The 23,903-nt window shown below is 59.2% G+C and overlaps 9 protein-coding genes and 1 non-coding gene across 10 annotated transcripts; 6 read left to right on the top strand and 4 right to left on the bottom strand.

Moving 5' to 3' along the window:
- Positions 1-5,473: 5,473 nt before the first annotated feature.
- On the top strand, positions 5,474-6,496 carry EHS24_000965 (uncharacterized protein; the record flags this gene model as incomplete). The annotated part of the gene is made up of 1 exon (XM_028616771.1): positions 5,474-6,496. The coding sequence occupies one exon, from the start codon at positions 5,474-5,476 to the stop codon at positions 6,494-6,496; it is 1,023 nt and encodes a 340-aa protein (XP_028480628.1).
- Positions 6,497-9,213: 2,717 nt separating this feature from the next.
- Positions 9,214-10,557, bottom strand: EHS24_000964 (uncharacterized protein; the record flags this gene model as incomplete). Its single annotated transcript, XM_028616770.1, has 1 exon — positions 9,214-10,557. The coding sequence occupies one exon, from the start codon at positions 10,555-10,557 to the stop codon at positions 9,214-9,216; it is 1,344 nt and encodes a 447-aa protein (XP_028480627.1).
- A 1,295-nt stretch (positions 10,558-11,852) lies between these two features.
- EHS24_000963 (uncharacterized protein) lies at positions 11,853-14,200 on the top strand (the record flags this gene model as incomplete). Its single annotated transcript, XM_028616769.1, has 5 exons — positions 11,853-11,925; positions 11,964-12,002; positions 12,041-12,096; positions 12,137-12,245; positions 12,282-14,200. The coding sequence occupies 5 exons, from the start codon at positions 11,853-11,855 to the stop codon at positions 14,198-14,200; spliced, it is 2,196 nt and encodes a 731-aa protein (XP_028480626.1).
- A 65-nt stretch (positions 14,201-14,265) lies between these two features.
- Positions 14,266-15,687, bottom strand: EHS24_000962 (uncharacterized protein; the record flags this gene model as incomplete). The annotated part of the gene is made up of 2 exons (XM_028616768.1): positions 14,266-15,061; positions 15,110-15,687. 2 exons carry the CDS (start codon positions 15,685-15,687, stop codon positions 14,266-14,268), a joined length of 1,374 nt encoding a protein of 457 aa, XP_028480625.1.
- Positions 15,688-15,904: 217 nt separating this feature from the next.
- Positions 15,905-18,073, top strand: EHS24_000961 (uncharacterized protein; the record flags this gene model as incomplete). The annotated part of the gene is made up of 4 exons (XM_028616767.1): positions 15,905-16,087; positions 16,135-16,236; positions 16,296-16,492; positions 16,531-18,073. 4 exons carry the CDS (start codon positions 15,905-15,907, stop codon positions 18,071-18,073), a joined length of 2,025 nt encoding a protein of 674 aa, XP_028480624.1.
- Positions 18,074-18,423: 350 nt separating this feature from the next.
- On the top strand, positions 18,424-18,736 carry EHS24_000960 (uncharacterized protein; the record flags this gene model as incomplete). The annotated part of the gene is made up of 2 exons (XM_028616766.1): positions 18,424-18,459; positions 18,497-18,736. The coding sequence occupies 2 exons, from the start codon at positions 18,424-18,426 to the stop codon at positions 18,734-18,736; spliced, it is 276 nt and encodes a 91-aa protein (XP_028480623.1).
- A 284-nt stretch (positions 18,737-19,020) lies between these two features.
- On the top strand, positions 19,021-20,419 carry EHS24_000959 (uncharacterized protein; the record flags this gene model as incomplete). The annotated part of the gene is made up of 5 exons (XM_028616765.1): positions 19,021-19,098; positions 19,153-19,509; positions 19,549-19,887; positions 19,927-20,170; positions 20,220-20,419. 5 exons carry the CDS (start codon positions 19,021-19,023, stop codon positions 20,417-20,419), a joined length of 1,218 nt encoding a protein of 405 aa, XP_028480622.1.
- Positions 20,420-20,782: 363 nt separating this feature from the next.
- On the top strand, positions 20,783-21,908 carry EHS24_000958 (uncharacterized protein; the record flags this gene model as incomplete). The annotated part of the gene is made up of 4 exons (XM_028616764.1): positions 20,783-20,886; positions 20,942-21,613; positions 21,695-21,776; positions 21,828-21,908. 4 exons carry the CDS (start codon positions 20,783-20,785, stop codon positions 21,906-21,908), a joined length of 939 nt encoding a protein of 312 aa, XP_028480621.1.
- Positions 21,909-22,202: 294 nt separating this feature from the next.
- On the bottom strand, positions 22,203-22,919 carry EHS24_000957 (uncharacterized protein; the record flags this gene model as incomplete). The annotated part of the gene is made up of 1 exon (XM_028616763.1): positions 22,203-22,919. The coding sequence occupies one exon, from the start codon at positions 22,917-22,919 to the stop codon at positions 22,203-22,205; it is 717 nt and encodes a 238-aa protein (XP_028480620.1).
- Positions 22,920-23,523: 604 nt separating this feature from the next.
- EHS24_000956 lies at positions 23,524-23,609 on the bottom strand. The gene has a single exon. It is a non-coding gene; the product is annotated as a tRNA-Ala (tRNA).
- Between the last annotated feature and the right edge of the window lie 294 nt (positions 23,610-23,903).

Raw genomic sequence — 23,903 nt, 5'->3', positions numbered from 1 at the left:
GGCCAAGCACACTCACAAAGGCCGGCCCCCTTTTGCTGATCGTCTTTACTGATCGTCTTTCCGTCCTGACTTTGATGTCGATCGCCTGTTTCTGGTGTCTGTGATGTTAATGTTGGCGCCTTCCCTGTCACTCTCCATGCCATGTCCAAATCCCGTCTCTCCTGCCTCCCGGGGACGCCTGAGTGCCACTTCACATCCTGCGCAACTAGCGGCGTACGCCGACCCCCCCTCGGGCTGTGATTGAACTTTGCAGCCCGGGACAGCCTGTCGTCTCCGGCTCGACCTGAAAAGGGTGTGTGGCTATGGAATCGGGATTTGGTCGGCCTCTTACACCGCTAGTGTGGACCAGTGTCATGTCCCCCATTACACACCCTTTTGATGACCGCCGCCCCCACGACAACAGCTGATCGGGCAAAACACGATGCCAGAGCGCGGACATGTGCGACGGAGCACAGCGCATGTCCGTGGCATGTCCTCGTGTTCCGTGTTCCTGTTCCCATTCTCACTGTTCCATGTCCCCAAGCGAACGGATACATGCACACCCAAATGTCAGTGTCTCAGTGGCACATGAATAACAGCTACCCCTCCAGAGTGTGCCGTCTCCCTGCCCTTGCGGGCTGCGACGGTCGAGTAAGGTTCCAGTGACCCAAGAGGTGTTCCAGCGCTGTACCCCCTCCCCCCACTCACAGATACTCCACCTCAGCCGGCGGAGGTCTCCATTCCATGCCATGCCGCCTTTACCGTGCAATGCCGACGCCGACGGCCGGCCTAACGCCACCAACTGGGCCATTGGGGAGTCGCAGAGTCGCTGGAAACCTGCAACCCACCCCCCCACCCCCTTCTTGGGCACAAGCGCAAGCCACTCAAGGCCGTCTGCGGCCTGCGGCCCCTGCAGCCAGCGTCTGTGGAGCGCGGAATACCGAGGTTTCTCCTCGGCCTTTTGGGCCCTTCAAGGCTCGACGAAACGTCAGGCAGACAGGCAGGCAGCAAGCTGCAGCACGACGTGCGCTGGCAGGAATCAGGAGAGCGAGCTGGTTGGAACATTTTGTGCCCACAGGGCGGTGTGTCGGCGGTGTGGCGCTGCAATTGTAGGTGCAAGCGCAAGCGCTTGTGGCAAAGGCAAGGGACAAACACGGAGGAAAAGGGTCGGTGTCGTGGCGTAGAGTTGCCTCCGGTTCCCGTTGTGGGAGGGGGTACTAACTCTCGGAAGGAGCAGGTGACACGCCTGGTGCAAACGGCGTCCCTGCGTCGTGCTCCAACCCCCGCTCCACCTTCTAGTGTGGGGAGGAGACAACAAACGGAGACAGGGGGTACAGAGGTACAGAGGTACAGATAATAGGAGACTAGAACCAACGGGGAATAACAAAAATGGAACATGTAGGGTGGGGCAGCTTGAGAAACGAGGATCTGCGAGCGTTGAACGGGGGTCTACAAGTGGCACTGCCAGCCTTCCACAAAACGAAAACCCCCAGGACAAATACAATACAATGGGATGGCAGGATGCGTTCAATGTGTCTGCCAAGATAGCCAGTTCAATGGCCCAATGGGTGCGTGCCCGGGATAATGCACCAAAGTAGCAAGTTGTCAGAAACAACATTATCGGCGGCTGTGGATCACATGACCGCCACCACCTCATGCACAACTCGCCTGCCCGCTCGCGTCCGATCCTCTCCCCCAGATCTGTGTGAGCGGCCGCGCCAGCCCCGGGGGGGACGCGGGGCGCCGAGATCTCGCGGCGTCGGGCTGGGCTTGGCACGCATGTACTGTACGCCGCCACCGTCGTTGTCGTACACCAAGTGCGTATCGCTCTGGCCTTTGTGACAGGTTGGAACCATTGTTCAAGGACGCCACTGGCCACTTGGCCACTTGGCTGGGCTCTACTGGAGGGCTCGCTCTAGGGTAAACGCCTACATTGCAGTGTCTGTGGCTCCATAAGGCGCCCCGCAAGCGTACGACGAGGACACACATACTCCGATAGAGAGATGGATGTATGCATAGCAACGAGTTGCCACAGCGGAGCGCACAGCAGGAGATATTTACGCATGTTATTTTGCCACTACTAGTGTCCCCGTCCAAAGAAGTCGTGCGTGTTCGTCGCGGCGCGTCCCACGCGTGTTGCCGGCAACGCTACCGCCAAGACGGGCGATTTAAGCTTTTGTGGAAGAAAACGTCCCCGCTGCACTTTCGCCCATCGCGTGTTGCTTGTTGTGGCCACTGGCCCACTAGGCGGATGCACCCTGGCACACTGGAGCAATGCCGTGGTGGACGTCGTGCTCACTCATGACGATGCGCTGCGGGACAGTCGGAACAAGCACACCACAGACGTGTGGCGACGTCGTCGGATGCTCTGTGCTCCAGAAGCTGGTGCTCCCCGACTCCCGCGCCAAGTGGCGCGCCCAGCTGACAACCAGGAAAGCGCGGGAAGACAATGTGGGCACATGGAACACTGGTACACTGGGCAGCATCGAGTCATGAACACCTGACTCGCTCCACAGGCCCCTCCCCTCCTCCACAAGTGGACGCCAGTGCCGTACCTATTGCTACGACCATGTCCCAACTGACGGTCGTTGGGGTCATGTCACCTGCCCCCAGATTGCCCACATCCCCAGATTTCGATGCCATGTTCCCGTCACCGCCCAGTCAGCTGTGATGTGATGCATGCGTATGTACTTACGCCCCCAGTCGCCGTTGTTCAGGCGTCTTCTTTACGACTCATGTTGGCGGGGCCCAGGCCCCGCCGACGCAGATGTGGCAAAAACGGGGCCTCTGCGTGGTCGGATTGAAGTGGCAGTGAGTGGCAGCTGTGGGGGTTTCAGACCGTGTTGAACATGGCCATTTTTGTCCCTTTTGTGTTCCTTTGATTCCTTTTGGGGTGGCACCGGAGGATTCGAGCAGTCCGCCTCGTCCACGTACGTCTACAGTACACCGCTCCCGCGCTCCCCCCGCTTCCCTCGGCATACCACGAGTGGGCGTCCACTGAATGCAATGTCTGTCAAATGCTGCTCCGACCCAGAATTCCGACCGCAAGGTCCGGCGGTCCCGTCCGGTGGGTGCTGGCCATCTCATCTGAATGGCCGACTGGCCGGGAGGGCGTCGACGCCTTGCCGGGAAGACCGGTTTTGTGGGACGGGTCTGTCGGCTGTCGGGGGGTGTACAAACGGTCCTTCTGTGTCCATGTGCTTTTTCTTACACTCTCTCGAAGCGTGAGATTGCATGTGGATCTCGCGCCGAAGCGACAGTCAGTGATCAGTGGCCGTGGGCCCTCAAAACATGCATTTCCCAGGACCTCGCATACCGGAGGGGCGGCCAGGTGGTCTGGCGGCTGGTATTGTGTTATCGTTTCCGTTCCGAGCGACAAAGGGTTTACGATTCTAGAGCTTTGTGTGCGGTTCACGCCAAATGAAAGAGGGAACTGATTGACTTTGGGTGACTGGGGCGGATCAACGCAGGCCTGTATCAGCTGCCACTCTCTTGTTCCGGACGATCCGTTCAACCGCAATTCAACAGAATCAATCACTCATGTAAGACAAGATTCAATGGCGAGCACTCGTCAGCCGCAAGCGCGGTATCGGTGTTCTGTTTCAGTCTCATGATCTGCGTGAGTGGTGGGTGTGGCTGGTTCGGCTTTGAGCTCGGCAGAGGCACTCCGTAGTCGTCCTCCTCTGGCCTTTGCAGCGCACCTTACCAGGCCAGAAGCCAGAGGCCCGCTTTTGCAAACAGCACCCTCGATCGGCGAGCACAGAGGTCACCGTGAAGAGAAAAAACAAAAACAAAAATACACGGATCAAAGGAGTCTACCTGATCCGACAAGCTCAAACCAAACGGCGGGAGGAACCCGTGATGAACCCTTGGCCCCTTGGCCACCTTGGCCACAAGGCCACAAGCGGCAGACCACGCGCTGTGCCGGCCGACTATCCGACTGCGTGTGCAATTTTATCCGCAATGAAGTGGAGCATAATCATGTCTGCATGCGTGCGTGCGTGCGTGCGTGCGTGTGTGTGTGCGCGCGCGCATGCATGCGGGCATAGGTGGCTGGGAATGGGCAACGTGTGCCGCAGCAGGGGGATGGCGCGATGGGAATCCAGGTTTAGATGGAGCCATGTTCGTCTGGACGATCATTGTCGATGCAGGACTCTTTGGGCCGTCGCAGAGTGCAGGGCCCATTGCCAGTGCGCGTCGAGCGAGCGTCGAGCGTCGAGCGTCAAGGTGGCCGGTGGGACGGCCGTGTCCAGTTTGTCCGTCCTGTGATCCTGTGATCCTGTGATTCCGCTACCGACAGCGCTAGCGGTGGTATGTCTCGTCTGGTACACAGGGACAGACGCAGGGACCCTTGCAGGCATGCGCTCATGGCTGTGCGCACTGGACGTGCTGTGCTGCGTGGTCGTCTTTCTGGCGTGCACGTCTCTCCTGAGATATATGGCGGCGCATGTCCACGGCCAGTCACCACCACCCGAGAGAGAGAGAGTACGGCCGTCAAGGTGGCGCATCCGTAGACGCCAGGTGCCTGCCACATCTCTGGGCCAACCTCTGCGTCCCACAACGAGACAAGAACAAGTGAGCAGAGAGCCACACACCTCTAGGAGCATGCTCGCAAGCCAGTCGCGCGGGCTGCCAAGGCGTACTACACAGGGCCAGCCGCTCGGTTGGTTCTGATTCTGATTCTGTTTCCCTCCTTGCCATCGTCAGACTGGCACCTCGACTGTCCTTTTTCTGGCACCGTCCTGCAGGACACGGCAGATAGCGGTACAGTGGGGGGAGGGGGGGGGGGGGGGGGAAGGGGGACGATCGACTTGGTCGTGGTCGGCAGCAGCTGCTCTGAGGCAGTTCCCGGATTTGAGCTGGAGTAATCCAAGTGCGCGGCCGTCCCTATCTCGAGGCTAAAACGCGCGCGCGGTTTTGATTGTGCCGCGCAAGAGCCAAAGAAGAGAGCACAAACAGGGGGACCATTTCTGGCTTTTTTTTTTTCTCTTCGGTCGTGGCGTCTGCATGTGCTAGCGCGCGTGTGGGTACGTGGGTGCCAGGGAACGAGACCAAAAGTGGGTACGAAATCCGGTGGCCGCCAGGGTGAGACAGGGCAGACGGAGAGAGACGACGACGGCGTGTTAAGCTTTGCGCGTGTGCACTTTTTTTGCGCGCTCGGCGGGCGGGCGGGCGGCGACCGCATGCATGCAGCTGCAGGCAGCAGAGGAGAGGTGAAAGTGTGTGTCCCAGAGCTGTCGCAGCGTCAGCGTCATCGTCCTCTCTGTACCTCTGCAGCTCTCCGCATGCACCCTCTCCGTGTCCTTCCTCCCTTCCTTCCTTCCCCCCCCCCCCAACACATACACAGACACACACCTCGTTTGACCTCTTCTTGTTCCTCTGCTCTCTCACACACTCTCACACACACTCTCAGTCTCATATATACACCCAGTACCATCCTGGATGCACCCCAACACCCTCCAATAACACATCCCCCCCCCCCCACCCCACCACCATGCGTCGCCCACCAACCCCGGGGCCCAGCCGCAGGAGGCCATCAACAACACACACCCACATGCCCATGCCGCTCTCCACCCCAGACACCACACCCTCCCCGACCGAGTCCCCCACGCTCCCCATCACCCCTCACCACCCGGCTCGGCCCCGCGCAGTCTCGTCGCACTCAGCACTCCCCTCGCCCATGGCCAGCATCCAAAAGTACAGCGACGCACTGCGCCGCGCACTTTCCGCGCGCTTTGAGGCAGTCGCCCTTGCCGGCCAGGCGGCAGTCCTCCCAGAAGAGGCTGCCACCGACCCAGACTATGGCTACGACGAGGACCCCTTTGACACCCGTGCCCGTCTCCTCCTCTCGTTCGCCGAGCACCAAGACGCTGCCCAGTCGTCGACCACTACCCCACCAGTACCACCTCTCCCCACAGTTTCGGCCATCCCACCCACCGCCTCTGCCCCGCCACTCGTCGAGCACGTGTTTGATCTGAGTGAAGCGTATGAGGTCGAGCTCGCATCGCCTCGCTCTCCCCCACGAAGATGGAGCATGACAAGCAGCTTTAGCAACCGCGACTCGTTTGTGGACGGTGCTGAAACGCCCAACTCGGGCATATCTGTGTGGTCCGAAGCATCGTTCGAGGCCGGCCGCTCGTCCGACTACGTATCGCTCTATGGCCGCCCGCGGTCTGTCGACTACCGCGACCTCGCCCTCGAGCGCGGCGGCAGCGAACGTTCCCAACGCAGCGTCCGGAGCGAATACAACACCAGCGAGCGTCGCAGTTCACTGCTCGCCGGTTCGATCCGGCCCCTCACGGTTGTCACTCCATCACCGCAGCCTCGCCGCTTGCTCCGCCGCCCAAAGCCTTACGACACGAGCAACGGCAACAGCAGCAGCGTCGCCAACACCCCTACTCCACCCCCGTACGACACCTACTACGAGACACCAAACCTCGCCCGCACCACCAGCGAGTCCATGATCCTCGCCGCCGGCCTCGCCGTCCAGCGCAGTCGCCCGACTGCCAGGGCATAGGTCTGCTCTAGCTGCTCTCGGCGTACGTCGGTAATGTCTGCCATCAGAGCACGGACGCGTGAGCGCGTGTACGCGTCCCTCATATCCCAATTCAGTCCGCCACGATATGTGGGGCGGCGCAAATGAGCGCGCTCAACAGTCGTTACTGTCTCAGCCCGGTTGACGGAGGCTGCGGCATGCCGCCTTGGGAGGAGTCTCTGTGGACGCCGACTCCGCCAACGGAACCCGAACAGCAGCGAACGAGGCGGCGCTCAGAGGTCATGTCCTGAACGCCTTACCGATCGGGACGCGACAATCCAGACCAACATTGTGGGCGCTGCCGCGGGTCAAGTTTGCCAAGTCTGGATTTCTTGGTCGAGGCTTTTGTTGTCCAGCAAGGCAGTGGTCCAGTCAAGGCCAGCATCGCGCATTCGATCCGAACCGTCAGCTCGGGCGTCAACTGTGCAACCTCTATCGCCTACTTGGTGGTGGGGTTGTTCGGTGCTCCCAGCAGGAAATCGGCCATGGCGGTGGCGGCGCCGCGGGCTTGTGAGCCGCGCGCTCAGACCGTGTCCGCGGACAACCCTACCGCGCCGTGGCGTTTGTGACTTGCGCGCTTGTTCATCCCCGTTCCCTACCACCCACCTCTCCTCATTCCGCAACCCCAACAACCCGCAACGTATCAACAAACACACAACACATCGAACGTTGCATTGCCCTGGCACATCTGGCAACACACTAGTGTACGATACTTGCCTTCTTGTACCTCGTTTTTTCACACACCACGACGGACACAACGACACCTCGGCCCAACCGCGGGTGGTCTTCACAGCGACGGCCATCTGCTGTTCCATCTGGTGACCTCGTCTACCTGTCTTCCTCATTTGCACGGCACGGTCCTCATCCCCTTGCCCTCGCCATTTTCCCCAACCCATTCGACACATTGCATCTGGTCATGTGATCCTAGTTGTACCTTTCACCCACCCACCCACCACAACACCCCATCTCACTCCATCTGTTTCTAGTTTTAAACCTGTAGTTAGAGCCCACGCAACATGTTTTACCCCTATAGTCTCATACACACACCCCCATCTCTTTTGTGTCACGTATCGCTGTCCCATGCATTCGCACTCCTGGCATAGAGCAACGTTCTCGTCGTCGGTCGTTGGGCGTGGTTCACAGCCATTACGTGGCAGGCACAAGAACATGGCCGGGACATGCGTGGTTTGCGAAGCAGCGGTGTGCGAGGAACCGACCTGTCGACGACGACGACGACGACCGACGACGGGGCAACAACAACAACAACAACAATACCTTAATACCCCTCATACCGCAGCGTGGCACACAACTGCGTATGCGTGCGACCTCACCTGTCAGTCGCCGGGCGGATTCCGGCAGAGTATCGCCCCTCTTTGCATTTTGGGTTTTCGCGCAGCTGCAGCACGCTACAGTACGCAACAAGGCATGCATGGGTGGCCAACACATGCCACACACCACACGCACGCATGCCATATGCCCCGGCCATGCCGGCCATGTTCCCGGCTGCGCTCGCGTTCGGCCGGTACAGGCACACCACCACACCACCACACACCACGATCACCCCCGGATCCCACCGCCAATCCCCACCACCAATCTCGCAGTCGCACAGTCGCGCAGCACGACACAGAACACGGCACAGCAGCCCCGTTTCGTCGGTATATCCTTCGTTCCCATGGGAGCGTGGAGCGTTCCAGCGTTCGTCACCTCTTCGTCACCTCACGACGTGACGTCGTCGGTTGCCCTCGTGCGCCGTTGGACGGCTTGCTTTGTTTTAACCCCGCCCGCCGTTCCCCCTTCTCCCTCCCTTGGCCCTTTTGCACGTTGGGCGCATGCATGTCACCAACGACCAGAAATCGGGCGTGCCACCTTGCAGCAACCGACTAGGTACCTGCCACAAGTCTAGAATCTCGAGTCTGTGGGCTGTGGTCTCTGACGTGGTGGACGAGCGTACCCCTTCGTCCCCCGCCTCTCCATAGCTCGTCATGTCTTCATTGTCATGACAACACGACATGTTCGTTACGGGTTGTTTACGAGGCGAGGGACCTCGCTACTGCACAGCTTGGCTTCGCTTCGGTTCACTTCGCCCCGCCCCGCCCCGCCCCGCCACTGGGACGCAAAAAGCAAGGGGCCGGTGGACCTTTGGTAGGAGAGGTTGGATGTTCCGTACGGACAACGTCACCGTGCGTGCATGTATACAGCATTCCGGTCCTGGTCTAAACCATTCTGTCGCCAAGGACCGCCATACTCGGTTGCTCGTGAGTGCCACTGGCCACTGGCCACTGGTGCGTTCTCTGTCTCTGTCCTCTTCATTCGGCTAGGTTGGTGTCGTGTGGTCAATGTGGCCCGGGGGCGTAAAGTCAGTCGCGCCTGTTTCTTCGATCAACCGTTACCCGCATTCCTCGATCATTGTTTACTGGCCCACCGCGTCGTGGATATGAGAAGCTTGGATCTGCGACGGCGGGAGGTTACAAGCCCCTGCCTGCAGTCATGTGCGCCGCCCACCACGTTCTCCCACCACACCCACGCTCCCATTTTGCACAGCGCCCCGTTCCAACAACTCGATGCAACCAGCCGCCGAGGGCCAAAAAGGTGTGCTTGCGCTTCTCGCGTAAATACATTCAACACAAAAGTCTTGAGGGGGGGAACAACTAAAGAGACACACTTCTTTCTACAATTTCTACGCTTCTCTCATTCTCGCTTCAGAAAGCTCCACGGTCCAGCTCGTGGCCTGCGCGACGCTTAATCGCCTTCCAGACCATCTTGCGGGCACGGGCAACGTCGCCGACACGCTCGCGGGCCTCCTCCAGGCGTTCCTTGTACTCGTTGCAGTCGGCAAGGAGCTCCATGATGCGCTCGAGGGCGTCGTCGACGGCCTTTTGCTGGGTGTCGACGTCAAGGTTGTACTTGACATGGTTTGGGTACAGGGCATGGCCAGGGTTGAGCTGCTGGAAACCCGGGTGCAAGGGGCTGGGGATCGCGTTGAAGGTGATGCCAGTCGGGCACGTAAAGAGGCGGTGGACGGGCGTGAGCTTTGGGTGGGGTGCTGTCGACGGTCCCGCGGCACCCTCGGGGGTGACGGTAAACTCGATGGAAGGAGGCGGTTGGGACTGAAGAAGCTCCTGGGAGACGCGCCAAAGATTGTCCGTCTCGTGCAGGTGGGGCAGAGGGGGGATCATCTCGGTGGGGGCGTCGTCCGCTGAGGGTTCGACTTCGCCGGCGGCAACCTCGCCATTGGTGTGGCCGTTGGCAGTTGGGGGAGCCTCGCCGTTGGGGACAGGTTCACCATTGGTGACATTTGCAGCCGTGGTGCCGTTGGGCTTGGAGACAACAAGACCGTTGTCCCTGACGCCAGAGGTACCCTCGGGAACGTCGCGTTCGCGAACGCGAATAACTTCACGGAGACGGCCGAGAGCCTGCATGAGGCCCTTTTCGCCTTCCAAGAGGTCGGCACCAGTCTTTTGCAGACCACGCTCCATCGCGTCGTCACCGAGTGAGTAGCGCATGGCGGGGCTGGTGACAATGTCGAGGTAGCTGCGCGGAAGAGCGAGCATGGGAGCAAGATCGACGGTCGCGAGCGGGGGCGATGGACTAGGAAGGTGCGGCAGGCGAAACTCCTTTTCTTCACTTCGCCTCCTCTTGCGTTCGCGACGGCGGTCCTCGGCCTCGACAATGTTCTGGGGAGGAGCAGCGCCCACCTCGGCAGCCGCCTCGGGAAGGAGCTGCTCCAGGCAGACCTGCAGGCGCTTGCGAGAGCGCTGACGGCGCATGCCCTCCTCGTAGGATGGGCCCCAGGCGCACATCTTGCCCTTGCGGACCCAGCGAGCCTCGTTCTCCAGCTTGTGGCCCGAGTTGCTCACAAGGTTGCCGTCGGGCTCCTGGAAGTCGACAGTCGACGACGATGACGCAGGGGAAGGGGGGTCGTACCATGCGGGAGTATCCATGGATGGCAGCTGCTCGAGTTCAGACTGCTTCACGGGCCGGCTGTGGCGGGACGACCCGGCGTGCCCATAGCGAGTGCCAGTGTGGCTAGGGTGGGGAGGCATATTAACGAGGTTCTAAGCCAAATGGCTGTCTGTTACTCTTGTCAGCAACATGGTCTCTCGTGAACTGGAGAGAAAAGTGTGGGGATAGAAGTGTGATCAGAGGTTTATAAGCGTTGATGGTTTTTGTCGTCACCGCCCGGAGGCGTTTGCAGATATTGTTCACAGTGGATAATCATTTCGAGGAAGAGTGGGGATGTGTGATGGTGGGGGGAATGGAGAAAGACACTCACGTTACAACTAGGAACGTGTTTATTGTTGATGGCGCGTCATGCGGTGGTGCGGCTAGGTTTTTGTCAGCCTCGAGTTCCCATTGTGTTCGACAGTGGAGTGGAGGAGAGTGGGAGTCATACGCATTGGATGTAGTCAGTCCCTCCGAAGAGGATCCTACATATGCTTGTCAAAATTTATAGGTATAATCAGGAGAGAGGGAGGTGCGAGGGATGGGTGCGAGAAGAAGGGACCCTCCACCGACAGGGAAAGGAGCCAATAGCGGCCGAGAAGTACTCACAACCACGCTGGCCGCTTGGGCACTCGATGGAGCTAAAGAGCTCAAAAACCGTCAGCACGACGTTCACAGTCGTTGGTTTCAATGGATGGCAAGGAAGGGAGTGCGCATCATACTGGGAAGCGGTCAGTGGTGTGTTCCTTGTTGTCACTGACGGGCCGTGATGGCCACGTCTTCCGTCGCTATACTCACAATTTGGGCTGTAAAAGGAAAACAAGACGCGTTCGAGAGGAGCGAGGGGGAAAGGTAGTGGTCAGCATCCAGCCCGGCACTGCACACAGCTCGCGATGCGAGGTACTCACTATAGAATTTAGTCGTCTTTGCCCGTAGGCTGATCTCGAGTAGCGATTCTTTATAATAATCACACGCGCAGGAGATGGAGGAGAGGGGGAACGGGGAGGGGAATTGGAGACTGTGGATACGTACCTAGCTGATGCGGCCCCAGTACCGCGACAGGTGTCTTGGAGGATGGCTCTTGGGATGGTTGGGAGAAGAAAGAGATGGATGTGGGTGCGGGTTATGAAGGGTGTGGTCAACGACACACCCCCCGCCCCGAGCCACCGGTCCAAATGGGGGGCGCGCTGCAGGAGGGCGAGCGGCGTTTCGGCAATTCTGGACGGGCAAGGCCGAACGCGGGAGTGGCATGTGAGTCAAGTCTGGGACGTCATGTCCAGTAAGCCAGGCACGAGTGGCAAGACTGGGTGTACGGGGTGCGCAAGTCGTCGTCGTCGATTGAGATATATTCTGTTGCCAGCATCGCTCCAATCCATCCCCCCTCAGCGCATCGGCCATGGCTTCCGACGCCATGTCGGTACAGGACCGTCAACATGAGCTCCTGGCACTCCCACTGTCCGACAGGAGAGGTAGGTTGCTTCGTTGTCTGCAGCAAGCTGACAATCAGAACTGGCGTCCGCACTCCTGTGGTCGCTTCCCCGCGATGGTGAGCAGCGCGCGAACCAACTGTGGCTCACTCCTCAGAGATCATTACACTACATGCGCGCTTGTCTCAAATGATGCAGAAGGATATCGTCGGCGTGAGTTGTTGCCACCACCAAGCCACCCAACTGACGGCAGTTTCTACCCCCAGAGATATCCATTCGCATTCTGAAGCACCTGGACCCGGACGACTTGCTCCGGTGCAAGAGCGTCAGCCGTTACTGGTCGCGTCTGTGTGACGATCAAGGTGAGCCAATTCCCTCTACTTTTAGCTGACGTATAGCTATCTGGCATATGCTGTGTCGAACACACGAGCCACCCATCATGCCTGCACACACGACTTGGCATGACCTCACATTGCACCGCCAGCTCTTGCATTCGGGGGCCAAACCTCCACGGGCTCCTTCAGACGAGAGCTTTGAATACACGTCCGACGACGACATGCCTTTCATGCTCCGCCAACCTAGGCAAATGACACCGGGGTCGGCCCCCATGACACCGCCGCGTGCTGGTCTGCGGCGAGTTGTGTGGGAGCGTCCCCTCGGCGGCCTTCCAACATACCAGCGATCTGCAGTGTCTTCCCCGGCGCCCGCACCGACCATTGACTCTTCGCTGGACCCACCAGTGCTTTCCCACCTCCACCTCCCCACTGTCCTGCCCAAGGTCAACTACAAGCACCTCTACCTCACACGGCGCATCCTCGCGAGACGAATGACGCAGACTCGTCCCATGGCTCTCGAGGCATCGTCCAGTTCACGGCGCGGTATCTGGAATCCTCGCGTCACGATCCTGACGTCGGGCTCATCAACTTTGGCTGGCGGTCTCCCCGGCCATGTCGAGAGCATCTACTCGCTCCACCTCTTCCAGCATCACATGAAGGTGACGCTCGCTGTCACCGACACGGACGAGCTGTGTCACAGCATGCGAGCCCCTTGGCCCGACTCGCCCCCAGATATCTTGGGCACACCTGTGTCGTCTTCGTGGCCAGGTCTCGGCGTCCATGTGGGCAGGAACAATGAGTCGATCGAGATATCGCCTACCGTCGTCAGTGGTCGGGACTGGCTTCTATCGGGATCCAGGGACAAGACACTGCGTCTGTGGCAAATTGGCGTGCCGTCACCGCGCGTGGTGAAAGTGTTCTCTGGCGGTCATACCGGTTCTATCTTGTGCCACTTTGTGGCCGAGATTCCAGTCACACCGCCCAGCACACCGCGGGGTTGGTCACCCTTGCGGTCGCCGGGCAGCCCCACAAGTGGCCCTGCCAAGCGCCTGGTGGCCATCTCTGGCGCAAGTGACGGCCGCATCTGCCTGTGGGACATTGAACATGGCGACGGTACACCTGAAAAGGTGATTGAGGCACACACCGACTCGGTCCTGTTTGTGCGCGGCGACGACGAGCACATTGTCAGCTGCTCCAAGGACCGCACCATCCGGCTCTTTGACATTCGAACGCTCAAGCAACTGCTCATCATTGAGCAGCCGCTCTCGGATGGAGGCCACCGAGGTGCTATCAATGCTGTCGCACTCACCAAGGACTTTATCGTCTCGGCATCGGGCGACCGCTCCCTGCGTATCTGGAGTATTAAGGACGGCAAGCTGCTCGCCACGGTCGACGCCCATGGGCGTGGTATCTCGTGTATGAGCCTGGAGCCCAGCGACAGCACCACATCCGGCTGGGTACAAGAGATCCCGGGCTCAGTCCTGCGCGGCACCGTTGTGACTGGCTCGTCGGACATGTCCATCAAGACTTTTTACATTGTCCAGGTCCCCAGCAACACACCCATTGACAACCTGACCTTCCGCGACATGCTCGACCTGGACCTCGACAGCGACATGGATGACGAAACGCGGCCGCGCTTCATCATCCAGCCTGGCGTGGACTATGTCGCCGAATGCCAGTGTCCCATGCCGTCGACACGCGCCTCGTCGACTGCAGGCTGCCTCCGATGCCTGAACAGGGGCCACACCGACTTGGTGCGCAGCCTCCACATTGGCGAGACGGTCACCCTCAGCGCGAGCTACGATTCTACCATTAAAATGTGGAACAGGCGCGACGGCAAGCTCATTGCCAACTTTGAAGGCTTCCATTCTGGCCGTGTATTCGCTATTACGGGCGACCGCGTGCGTGTAGTCTCGTCGGGGCTGGACGCACGTATCGCCCTTGTCGACTTTTCCGAGGGGCTCGACACTGCATTCATATAAACACCAAACACTCATAGCACTCGTCACTGTTACACGTTGTATGCATCTAAGATTTACTGTACAGGCTACACAAACGACTCGAGGTCGAGCTTGTCGTCGACGTCGGCCGACGCGTCGGCGTGAACGGGTGCAGGCGGGCTGGCGAGGAGCTTGTGTCGGCGCTCGCCCGATGCCACGGATGGGAAGGAGGGGAACAGGTCGGGGTGCTTGGGCAGCGGCTGTTCGAGGAAATACTGGTGCTTGCCCGCCTCTTCGGCGCTGACACGGCGTTCCGGGTCGTAGCACAGGAGCGCGGACATGAGGTAGTGACCCTCCGAGGTGAGATGCTTGAACTTTTGTCTCAGCGCCGAGAACGTCGGCCCAACGGGGTTGATGCTGCGCGCGTTGGGCAGCTTTGAGAATCCGGGCCAGGTATCGTCATTGGGTTTGCCGAGGAGCGTAAAGATCTTGTTCAGCTGGTCAATCTCGCCGCGACCAGGGAAGAGCGGGTCGCGCTGGATCAACTCGGCAAAGATACAGCCAACAGACCACATGTCGACGGCGGTGTTGTACTCCTTTTGACCCAGGAGGAGCTCGGGCGCTCGGTACCACAGCGTCACGACGAGCTGGGTCATGGGTCCGAGGGGGTCGCCAAACTTGCGTGCGAGACCAAAGTCGGCCACTTTAATCTGCCCACGGTTGTTCATAAGCAAGTTGGACGTTTTGAGGTCGCGGTGCAGGATCCAGTTCTTGTGACAGTGGTCGACGGCTGACAGCAGCTGTTTCATGATGGTCTTGACCTCGGACTGGAGGAAAGCGTGTGGCATGTCGGCAAGCAGGGTCTTGAGGTCGTGCTCGATGAACGGCATCACAATGAAGATTCTGCATGTTAGCCGGCTGTGCATCATGGGCGTTATAGCAAAAACCCACTGTGTCAATGTATCTCCAACAACAATCTCGCGGATGCCGACAACATTCTCGTGGTCGCCAGCCGTCATGAGCGCCATGATCTCGCGCAAACTCGTGATCGGAAACCCATGCCGCTCCTCGTCGAGCTTGAGCTTTTTGAGGGCATAAATCTCGCCCGTGTCGTTACACTTTGCACGAAACACGACACCATACGTTCCTTCTTCGATGTGGTTCAGTCGCGTGTAATTGTAAACGGAGCGGCAAGGAGCGAGTCCCGGGTGTACTGCGCGTGATGGCGCAAACCCCGAGCGCGGGTACGAACGGAGATGCGGCGGTGTTGGCGGACGAGGAGGGGAGGGGGTGCGCTGTCGTACTGGGGCAGGTGGCGACTTGGCCTTGCCCGGAGAAGATGGTCCGGCAGCTGCGTTGAGAGGTTCGTCGTCGTCGGCGGCGGCGGCCGAGTCGCCTTGTCGCCGCAGCTTCTTGGCGCGCACCTGTCGCCTCTTGATGGCGATTCCTGTAGACGGACCCGCCTCTTCCTCGTCGCTGAAGCGCGAGGCGCGTTTTGCTGGCCCACCAGTTGGCGAGCCCTCGGCCATGATGGATGTTGTTTGAATGTGGAGGACGTAGAGGTCGATCAACATGAAACCTCTCAAATGACTGAGAGCTCGATTAGGCTCTGTTTGATTCCGTGTCTAATAAAATTACCCTAATCGTCACGTGCAGGCCACCTCCACTTTTGACGGCCGATATTTTGATTTCCCGTCTTCGTCCGCAACTGAGCCATTGTCTTTGTTCAACACTTTGTCAACCAACATGCCTAGTGCAGTCCGCCCACGCTCCCCTAGCCCCGTGCGCGCTTCCAAGAAGGTCAAGCCAGACGCTACGTCGTCTATCCAGCTGCCTGCTGGTGCTGAGCGCGCTGCTCTCCACGAGAGCTACAACGCGGAGACCCCGTACAAGCACATTGTTGTACCGGGACTTCTGAGTGACGAGCTGGTAAGTTGGGTCGACTACGGGGGAGAGCTTTTACTGACTCTATCCAGCTCGAGGCGGTCGTCCAGGAGACCACCACCTATGGTGTTCGTGGAGAGGAGGGCAGCATCCCCGGCTGGGGATGGGAGCCTAAGGAGACGGACATTTACAAGGTGCGCTCAATGTCACGACTATCTCTAGTCTCTTGAGCTGCGCTGACTTTTGAACACAGATTCAGCAAACCCCTGACCTGACATCGCTTGACCCCGAGCACCTCCCCGAGGAGTCCCTTGCAGCTCTCCCCGACGTCACCCGTCTCAAGGAGTCTCTCTACTCGCAGGAGTTCCGTGACTTTGTCCGCGACGTCACCGGCTGTGGTCCTCTGTCCGGCAAGAAGACCGATTGCTCGGTTGGCCTCTACACGCAGGGGTGAGCTTTTTTCTCCACAACCATAGCTGACATTACAGTTCCCACCTCCTCCTCCACGACGACTCGATCTCGACGCGCGTCATCTCCTACATTCTCTATCTCCCCAACTCGCCCCTCGATGCTCCCGAGTCTGACTTGACCAAGGTCGCCGATAACGGCAAGTTCTCCAAGGGCTGGGACCCCAAGTGGGGTGGCTCCCTCGAACTCTTCCCCGTCGAGAACGGCGAGGAGCGCGGTCTGCCTGGACCCAAGGCCGTCAAGAGCATCCCTGTCAAGTGGGGCCAGATCATCTTCTTCCAGGTCCAGCCTGGTCGCAGCTACCACTCGGTCGAGGAGGTGATCGTCGGCGACAACAGGAAGCGTCTGGGCGTCAGTGGCTGGTTCCACCGCCCTATCGAGGGTGAGGAGGGCTTTGGCGCGTACAACGACGAGAAGACTCGCCAGGCTACCCTCTCGTCGCTCGCCCAGATCACCTCCGCACCCACTCTCCCCATCGTTCCCTACACTGCCGACCCTCCCGCCGGCCTCAGCTCGGCTCACGTCAAGTTCCTGTCCCCCTTCATCGCCCCTTCCTACCTCACCACCCAGACTCTTGAGAAGCTTGCCGGCCAGTTCGTCCCCGAGTCCCAGATTGTCCTCCACAACTTCCTCCATCCCGAGCTGGCGGACAAGATCAAGGGCGAGACCGAGGCTGCCGACAAGCGCGACTATGGCGAATCAAAGCTCATCCCCGCCCAGGGATGTGGCGAGGGTGACGGTTGGGAGCTCCAGGGTCCCAGCTCGAAGCACCGCTACGTCTCGCTTACCGGTCCCTCGCAGTCGACCCCGGCGCTCCAGACCGTGATGGACAAGCTCCTCCCCTCCGAGGCGTTCCGCGCATGGCTCTCGGTTGTCTCGTCGCTCGCCCCCACGGGCCACCGTTCCGAGGCCCGCCGCTTTCGTCGCGGTCTCGACTACACCCTTGCTGCCGGCGAGGACCGCGCCGGTGAGGTTCGCCTTGACGCCTACCTCGGCCTGACGTGGTGGGGTGACGTCCAGTCTGGTTCCGACGAGGAGGAGGCTCTCTTCGAGCACGGCGGTTGGGAGTGCTACCTCGCTGCCCCTGATGAGAACGAGGACCCCGAGACCTACCAGTCCGAGCTGGCCAAGCGTGCCGCCAAGGCCAATGAGGAGGCGGGTGAAGACGATGTTCCCAAGGAGGAGGCAGAGGCCAAGGTCGACGAGGCCAAGGAGGCCGAGCCTGAGGCTTCGGCGTCCAAGACCTCTGCTGCCGAAAAGGCCAAGGATGTGTCCATTTCGATGGGCGGCGTCGAGCTTGAGTTTGACCCTGACCAGTTCTCCGACGGCGACTTTGACACCGACTCGGAAGGCGGCGACGACGGTGAGCCCCTTCTCACCCTTCCTGTTGGCTGGAACAAGCTCCTCCTCGTCCTCCGTGACCCAGGAGTCATGCGTTTCGTCAAGTACCTCTCGGCCGCTGCTCCTGGATCCCGTTGGGATGTCGGTGGCGAGTGGGAGGTCGGCATGCTGGAAGAGGATGACGACGAAGAGGATGTTGAGGAGGACAAGAAGGAGGCCTAGTCTGTATTTTGCCTTCATTTTTGTTTGTTTATCATATGGATTGTTGCTGCCACTTGGAAGCTGCCGAATGGTCGAGTAAGTGACGCATGGCTGTGCGACGCGGAGAATACACCGAGGAATGAGACGGAGAGAATGAGCGTCAGAATGAACGGTCTTGATGATGTGATGGCGCGTTTCATGTCAGCAAGCGCACCTGCCACCACACGTCTGCTGCGCCCATGTACACAAACTACCTCTGAGCTGTCCTCAAAGTTCCTCCAGTCTCTGTTATCTGCCCTGTACTCTGCTCTCCATCCAGAGATCAGGCAAGAGAGTACCTACCCCAAACCCGCGGCCCAACCATACCATCAATGTCACTTCAACGCAAGGGCGCGTGGAACAAATGGGTGCGTCTACCCTTGTGCAACCTCGGCTGACAATCAGAACCTGCCCCCACCGTCCGCCGGCCGTAGCCACGACGCACATATTGCCATTCTTGCGAAGGGAGTAGAAAATGGAAAGGTGCTTCACAGCGACGGGTCGGGTACGAAAACCACCAGCGAATCCACCGGGGCCACTGCCACGGACAGCGGCAAGGTCACTGCGCTCCCAGTCGCCACCACTCCAACCACCACGAAGACATCGGCCAAGGCCAAACTCCATACACCTGAAATCTCTGCTTGATGGAACTGGCATGACTGGTAAACGGAACAGTTGCACGGCTGGAGACAGACACAGAGTGAAGCATTTTTGACTGGAAATGGTGTTCTCGGCCGGATGACTGGCGGGGCGGAGTGGAGGGTGATCGAGGTGACGGTGTTTTCTGTGTGTGCACAAACAACGACACACACAACTCTCATCAGAACACATTCTCTCCCCATTACATTCCTTCGTCTCTCTCCATCCATCCATCTCTCAAAACCACTCGTCTCACGCAGCTTCCTCGCCCCAGACACATGTCACCCGACATGGGTGACTCTCAACCGCCACCCGAGGCACCCCCGGCCGTTGAGCCCTCACGCAAGAAGTATACTTGGGTCGACCTCGTGGGCACAACATCACCTACACATACTGCCTGTAACAGTCGCTGACACGCGCAGGCTACGCCTTCCCATGCCTTGCACAAGCGCAAGCTGATCGAGGCGCCCACCTCGAGCTCCATCTCCAACAAGCGCCAGAAGGAGAAGGAAAAGGACGGCCCTCTTCCCCGCTTCTGGTCCAGCCAGCCTGAGCAGCGCTCCGTCTCCCCCGCCGGCCCAGCTCGCAGTCGTCACTACACTCCCTCTCCTCCCCCTTCTCGTCGCGACTTTTTCGACATGTCCGCACCTACCAAGGTCAGGCTCACCCTCAACGGTTTCGTCAAGGCCGGCAGCCAAGCGATCACCCGAGTCAGTACGCACGCGACCGAGGGTTTGGGCACCCCACCAGCTATTGTGCCTGCCGACGCTCCGGCTCGCGTGAGTGTGTCTTGACGAAGGTTGGTCACTGATGAAGAGTGCGACTGTAGGATCTGCACTCGTAGCATCAACGCTGGCCACTCAATCCGCAAGCCGCCTCGCCAGATGGCAGCCACAGAGGTCCAGGATACCGGTCCCAAAGGTTGGTCCGTCGTCAAGAACCCCATTGCCAAGGCCACGGCAGCCAAGGTTATGGCCAAGGCCAAGCAGATGGCAGCTCTCAAGCGCCGGGACAGCGTACCGGCGGTCAGTCCAGCTTCCAAGGGCCCGACCATCAAGATCACTCCTGTGCCCAAGGAGCCTACCAAGGCCAACCCGCTCGACTATGCCGAGGATGACGATACCGATGACAGCTCGTTGACCTCGGACGGCGATTCAGTACGTGTCGCGTCAGGTTTGTTTTCAGCTAACATGAAGCGCTCCAAGACGTCGTCAGCCAAATTGAGCAGGACCTCGGACGGTCCCGACATGACCAAGGAGCTCGAGAAGCATCAAGGGAACGTCAATCACATTTACGAGCGAGCATTCGAGGTGGCCAAGAACAAGATGACGAAGGCGGTCCGCACTGAAGCCCTCTTGGAGACGATCAACAAGGCTGAGACGATGCGTGTGGAATTGCTCAGGCGCTCCTTGCTGGCCAAGGCGGCCGACGACGACAGGAGTGAGTGAGAGGTGAAAAATGTACCGAGCGTCATTGCTAAATGTGTCAGGTGAATACCTCCTTCGCCAGTCGCACCACCTCAACCAGATAGTTCAAGGATACAAGAGCAAGCTCCGCATGCACGACCCAGCGGCCGCGTGGATCGCTTTCTCGGACGAGGACAAGGATGGAGAAGACGAATGGGAGGAGGAAGAGCAGGAGGAAGAAGAGGAGGAGGAGGCGGGATCTGGCTACTCGTATGATGCGTAGTGGTGACGGTGGGAACTGGAACGCGAGTGGCAGGATATCAAGCCGACCATGGTTGGTGGTCGCGTACGCAGAGAGAGTGTGGTTGTGTGTAAAACCAATACGAGGGACCGGCCGCGCATTGTAAATATGTGATTACGTAACATATACAAACGAGATTACCGGCTTGCTAAGCCCTGCGGCGTTCGGTGGCAAAACACGCGTCGTCATGATCATCGTTCCTTCTCGAACCTCACCGTCAACATCACGCTTGCGCACACCCTCTGGGTCCCGCCGTCGATTTATTCTGACCCCCAGCAGCATCTTGAGAGGTCTCTTCTGCTCATATCACAGCATTCAATACCCCCCACGTTCGCACTCACCACCATGAGCGGCTCGTCTACCCCCTCCAACCGCGAAGAGCTGATGTTCCTCGGTACGACATGTCACCAGGCGTCATGCAATTTGAACGACTTTCTGCCCTTCAGCTGGTGAGTAGAGGAATATAGGAACCAACCAACCAAGGACCATGCTGACAATGACCAGCCCCGCGTGCAAGCTCTCGTTTTGCCAGCCCCACTTCCTCCCCAGCCAGCACCAATGTAAAGCTCCACTTCCGGCGTCCATGGTCGACCGCATCGCCCCAAGCTGCCCCCTCTGCAACGAGGTCGTCTCGTACCCTCCTGGCGGCAAGCTGGATCCCAACGAAGCCGTCGAGCGTCACATTTTGTCGGGAACGTGTACCGGCATGGAAGGCGGTGAAGCGCGCAAGAAGGCTGAGCTCAAGCGTCGAAAGGAGAAGGGCGAGGTGTGCTTCCGTCGAGGCTGCAACAAGGTGCTGGTCGTCCCCATGAACTGCGAGGCCTGCAGGCGCAGCTTCTGCCCATCACACCGAACGGCGTCATCCCACTCGTGCGGAGTCACACCCAACACCTCCGGCACCAGTACGCCGCAGCCGCAGTCCCGCCCCAGCGGCAACGCCAAGACCGCTGGCTCGCGCCTTCTCCAATCCCTTCCCTCCGTCGCCAAGCCCACAGCGAAGCCCACCACAACGGGCAAGCTCCCATCGTCCTCGGCCCCCGCGCACAAGCCCAACCCTATCGCGGCTGTCCAGGCAGCATCTCCACAACTCGAGGCCCGTGCAGCAGCCGCGGCTGCGGCGATGAAGCGTGCTGGTCAAGACGTCAAGGTTCCCTTTGTCAAGACCAAGCAGGAAAAGTGCGTTGGTTGAACGAAGGCGAGAGCGGCGAGCGAGCATGAGAGTCGAGAGGCAAGTATACCAACCCCATCTTTCCCCAGGCGAGCAAACGCGGAGACCCAGTCGCAAATCCAGGCCCTCAAGGCTCGACACGACAAGGGCCTCCTAAGCAAGGCTGAGGAGGTGAGATTCAGCAAGCGTCCTTGCATCCGCCACCAATCCTGATCTTCCTAGGTGCGATATGCCGAGCTGGTCGGTAAACGAGAGTCTGGGCGTCGTAGTGGAGAGAAGGACAAAGACTGTATCATAGCATAGACACATGTGTTGTGCATAGCACGTAATGAGACTCTATTGTGACGAAGCCATATTGTGGAACGTAGTCGGTGTGCTGAACTACAAGAGCGTGGTGAAGGTGGCGAGGAGGCCTCGCCGGTCCCGATATCATTCTAGGTCCGACACCGAGGTCAGTAAACGCGAAAGGGAACTGTGCATCTTAACAGGTGGGAGGACAAAGACTGTAACATAGCATAGGCGCCTGTGCGTAATGAGACTCTATTGTGGTGTCGAAGCCAGATTATGAACATAAACTACTGTACTAGATGGACTCTATTAGAGGGTGTTGAAGACGGCGAGGGCGGCCTTGGCGGTAGCCTCGGCACTTGCGGGGTTGGCGCCGGTGACGACACGGCCGTCGGTCTGGGTGAACGAGTCCCAAGGGCCAGGGGGAGCGACGTAGTTGGCACCGAGCTGGGCGGCGCTCGCCTCAATGGTGGGGACGTGCCAGTTCTTGATAGTCTCGACGTGACCCAGCTGCTCTTCACCGAGGTTGGTGAAGCCAGTAACGGTCTTGCCCTCAATGATGGGGCGGCCGTTCTTGTCGTTGATGCCGAGGAAGATGGCACCGCCGTGGCACACAGCGCTGACAACACCGCCGTTGGTGTAAACCTCGCTGGCAATGGCCTGGAGGGACTTGGCGGTGGGGTAGTCGATCAAGCTGGCGTGGCCGGCCGAGGCGAAGAAGAGGCCGTAGTCAGACGCCTTGAGATCCGAGGCCTTGTGCAAGTTGTCAAGCTTGGAACGGAACTCGGAGGTGTGGTCCTCGAACACCTTGCGGTCCTCGGCCGGCAGCCAGTCCTCGGTGGTGGAGAGCCAGTCGGGGACGTAAGTGCCGGTCTCGCTAGCGAGGTCGACCTCGAAACCAGCTTCGCGGAGGACGTTGAAGGGGTGCAGAGCCTCAGTGACGAACAGGCCAGTCTCCTTGCCCTCTCCGTACATGTCAACGTGGGCCGAGGTGATGGCGATAAGAGCGCGCTTGGTAGGAGACATTGTTGGTTTGTACTAAGGTGGTGGTGGTGTTGGGCGGTTAAAGCTTGAGAGTTGTGGAGTGGAAGTCGGTTGTTGTGATGTGGGATTCTTTTCAGCCGGCACGGTGAGTCCTTTTATACATGCAACCTGCCATCTCGGCGCGCATTGCAGCGGCGCATGCTTAGCAAACGTTCGTCGTCGGCCGTGGATGCGCGTGGGCCTAACACAATGAATGGGGGTGGAGTGAGAAATGACAAGCGAGATTGTGGAGGCCAGCGGCGTCATCGGCCCTGGCGGCGCGCTTCGCTTAACGAGATCGCCCAAATCTCCTCCACCTCCGCACCGACAATGCGCTGCATTTCCTCCACTTGGACTCGCTTCAAGACACAGTTCCACGCGCGACATGCACTGTTCTAGTAGAATCTGGGGAGTAAGAAGCCTCTTCTGCTGCGCGTTGCTGAATCATGCATCGGGCGGGCTGACGTGAGGCAGAGAAAGAGGATCACCGAGCGGAGAGATTTTCAACTCGTGGCTGTCCAAGTCCATCTCTTCATTCTGCCTGCTCCAAGGTTTGCCTTTCGATCAAAAACAACGCTTGCAATGCATGCAGAGCGCCCAAAAAGAGTGGACGAGTTAGGAATCGAACCAAAGACCTTGTCAAGTAGGGTAGAAGATGCTAATGACACGCTCTACCAACTGAGCTACACGCCCGATGATGTTTTGTCAGTCGGAACCATGTTCATGAACACTGTGTGTCTGGTTGTCCAAACGAATCCTACACCAAATGCATAGTGCAACTGGGCTCCTCACCCTCTTACAGCTGACACACAACTTAAACAAAAGCTCTTCCACCAAAGGCTGAGTGCGTGGGCCCTCAGCATCGGTTTCGGCAATGTGACATTTGATCCGAATTCCGACGGTGAACTCCGCGCCGGTTGGCTGGGGATACGCGAGTGGAGGCTGTTTGCAGCGGTGACTGTCGCATCCTGACAGTGCACTCATCTC

This window comes from Apiotrichum porosum, assembly GCF_003942205.1.
Source record: "Apiotrichum porosum strain DSM 27194 chromosome Unknown scaffold_1, whole genome shotgun sequence".
Lineage (NCBI taxonomy): Eukaryota > Fungi > Basidiomycota > Tremellomycetes > Trichosporonales > Trichosporonaceae > Apiotrichum > Apiotrichum porosum.
Note: the sequence above shows the minus strand (reverse complement) of the source record. Positions and strands in the feature narration are given on the sequence as shown.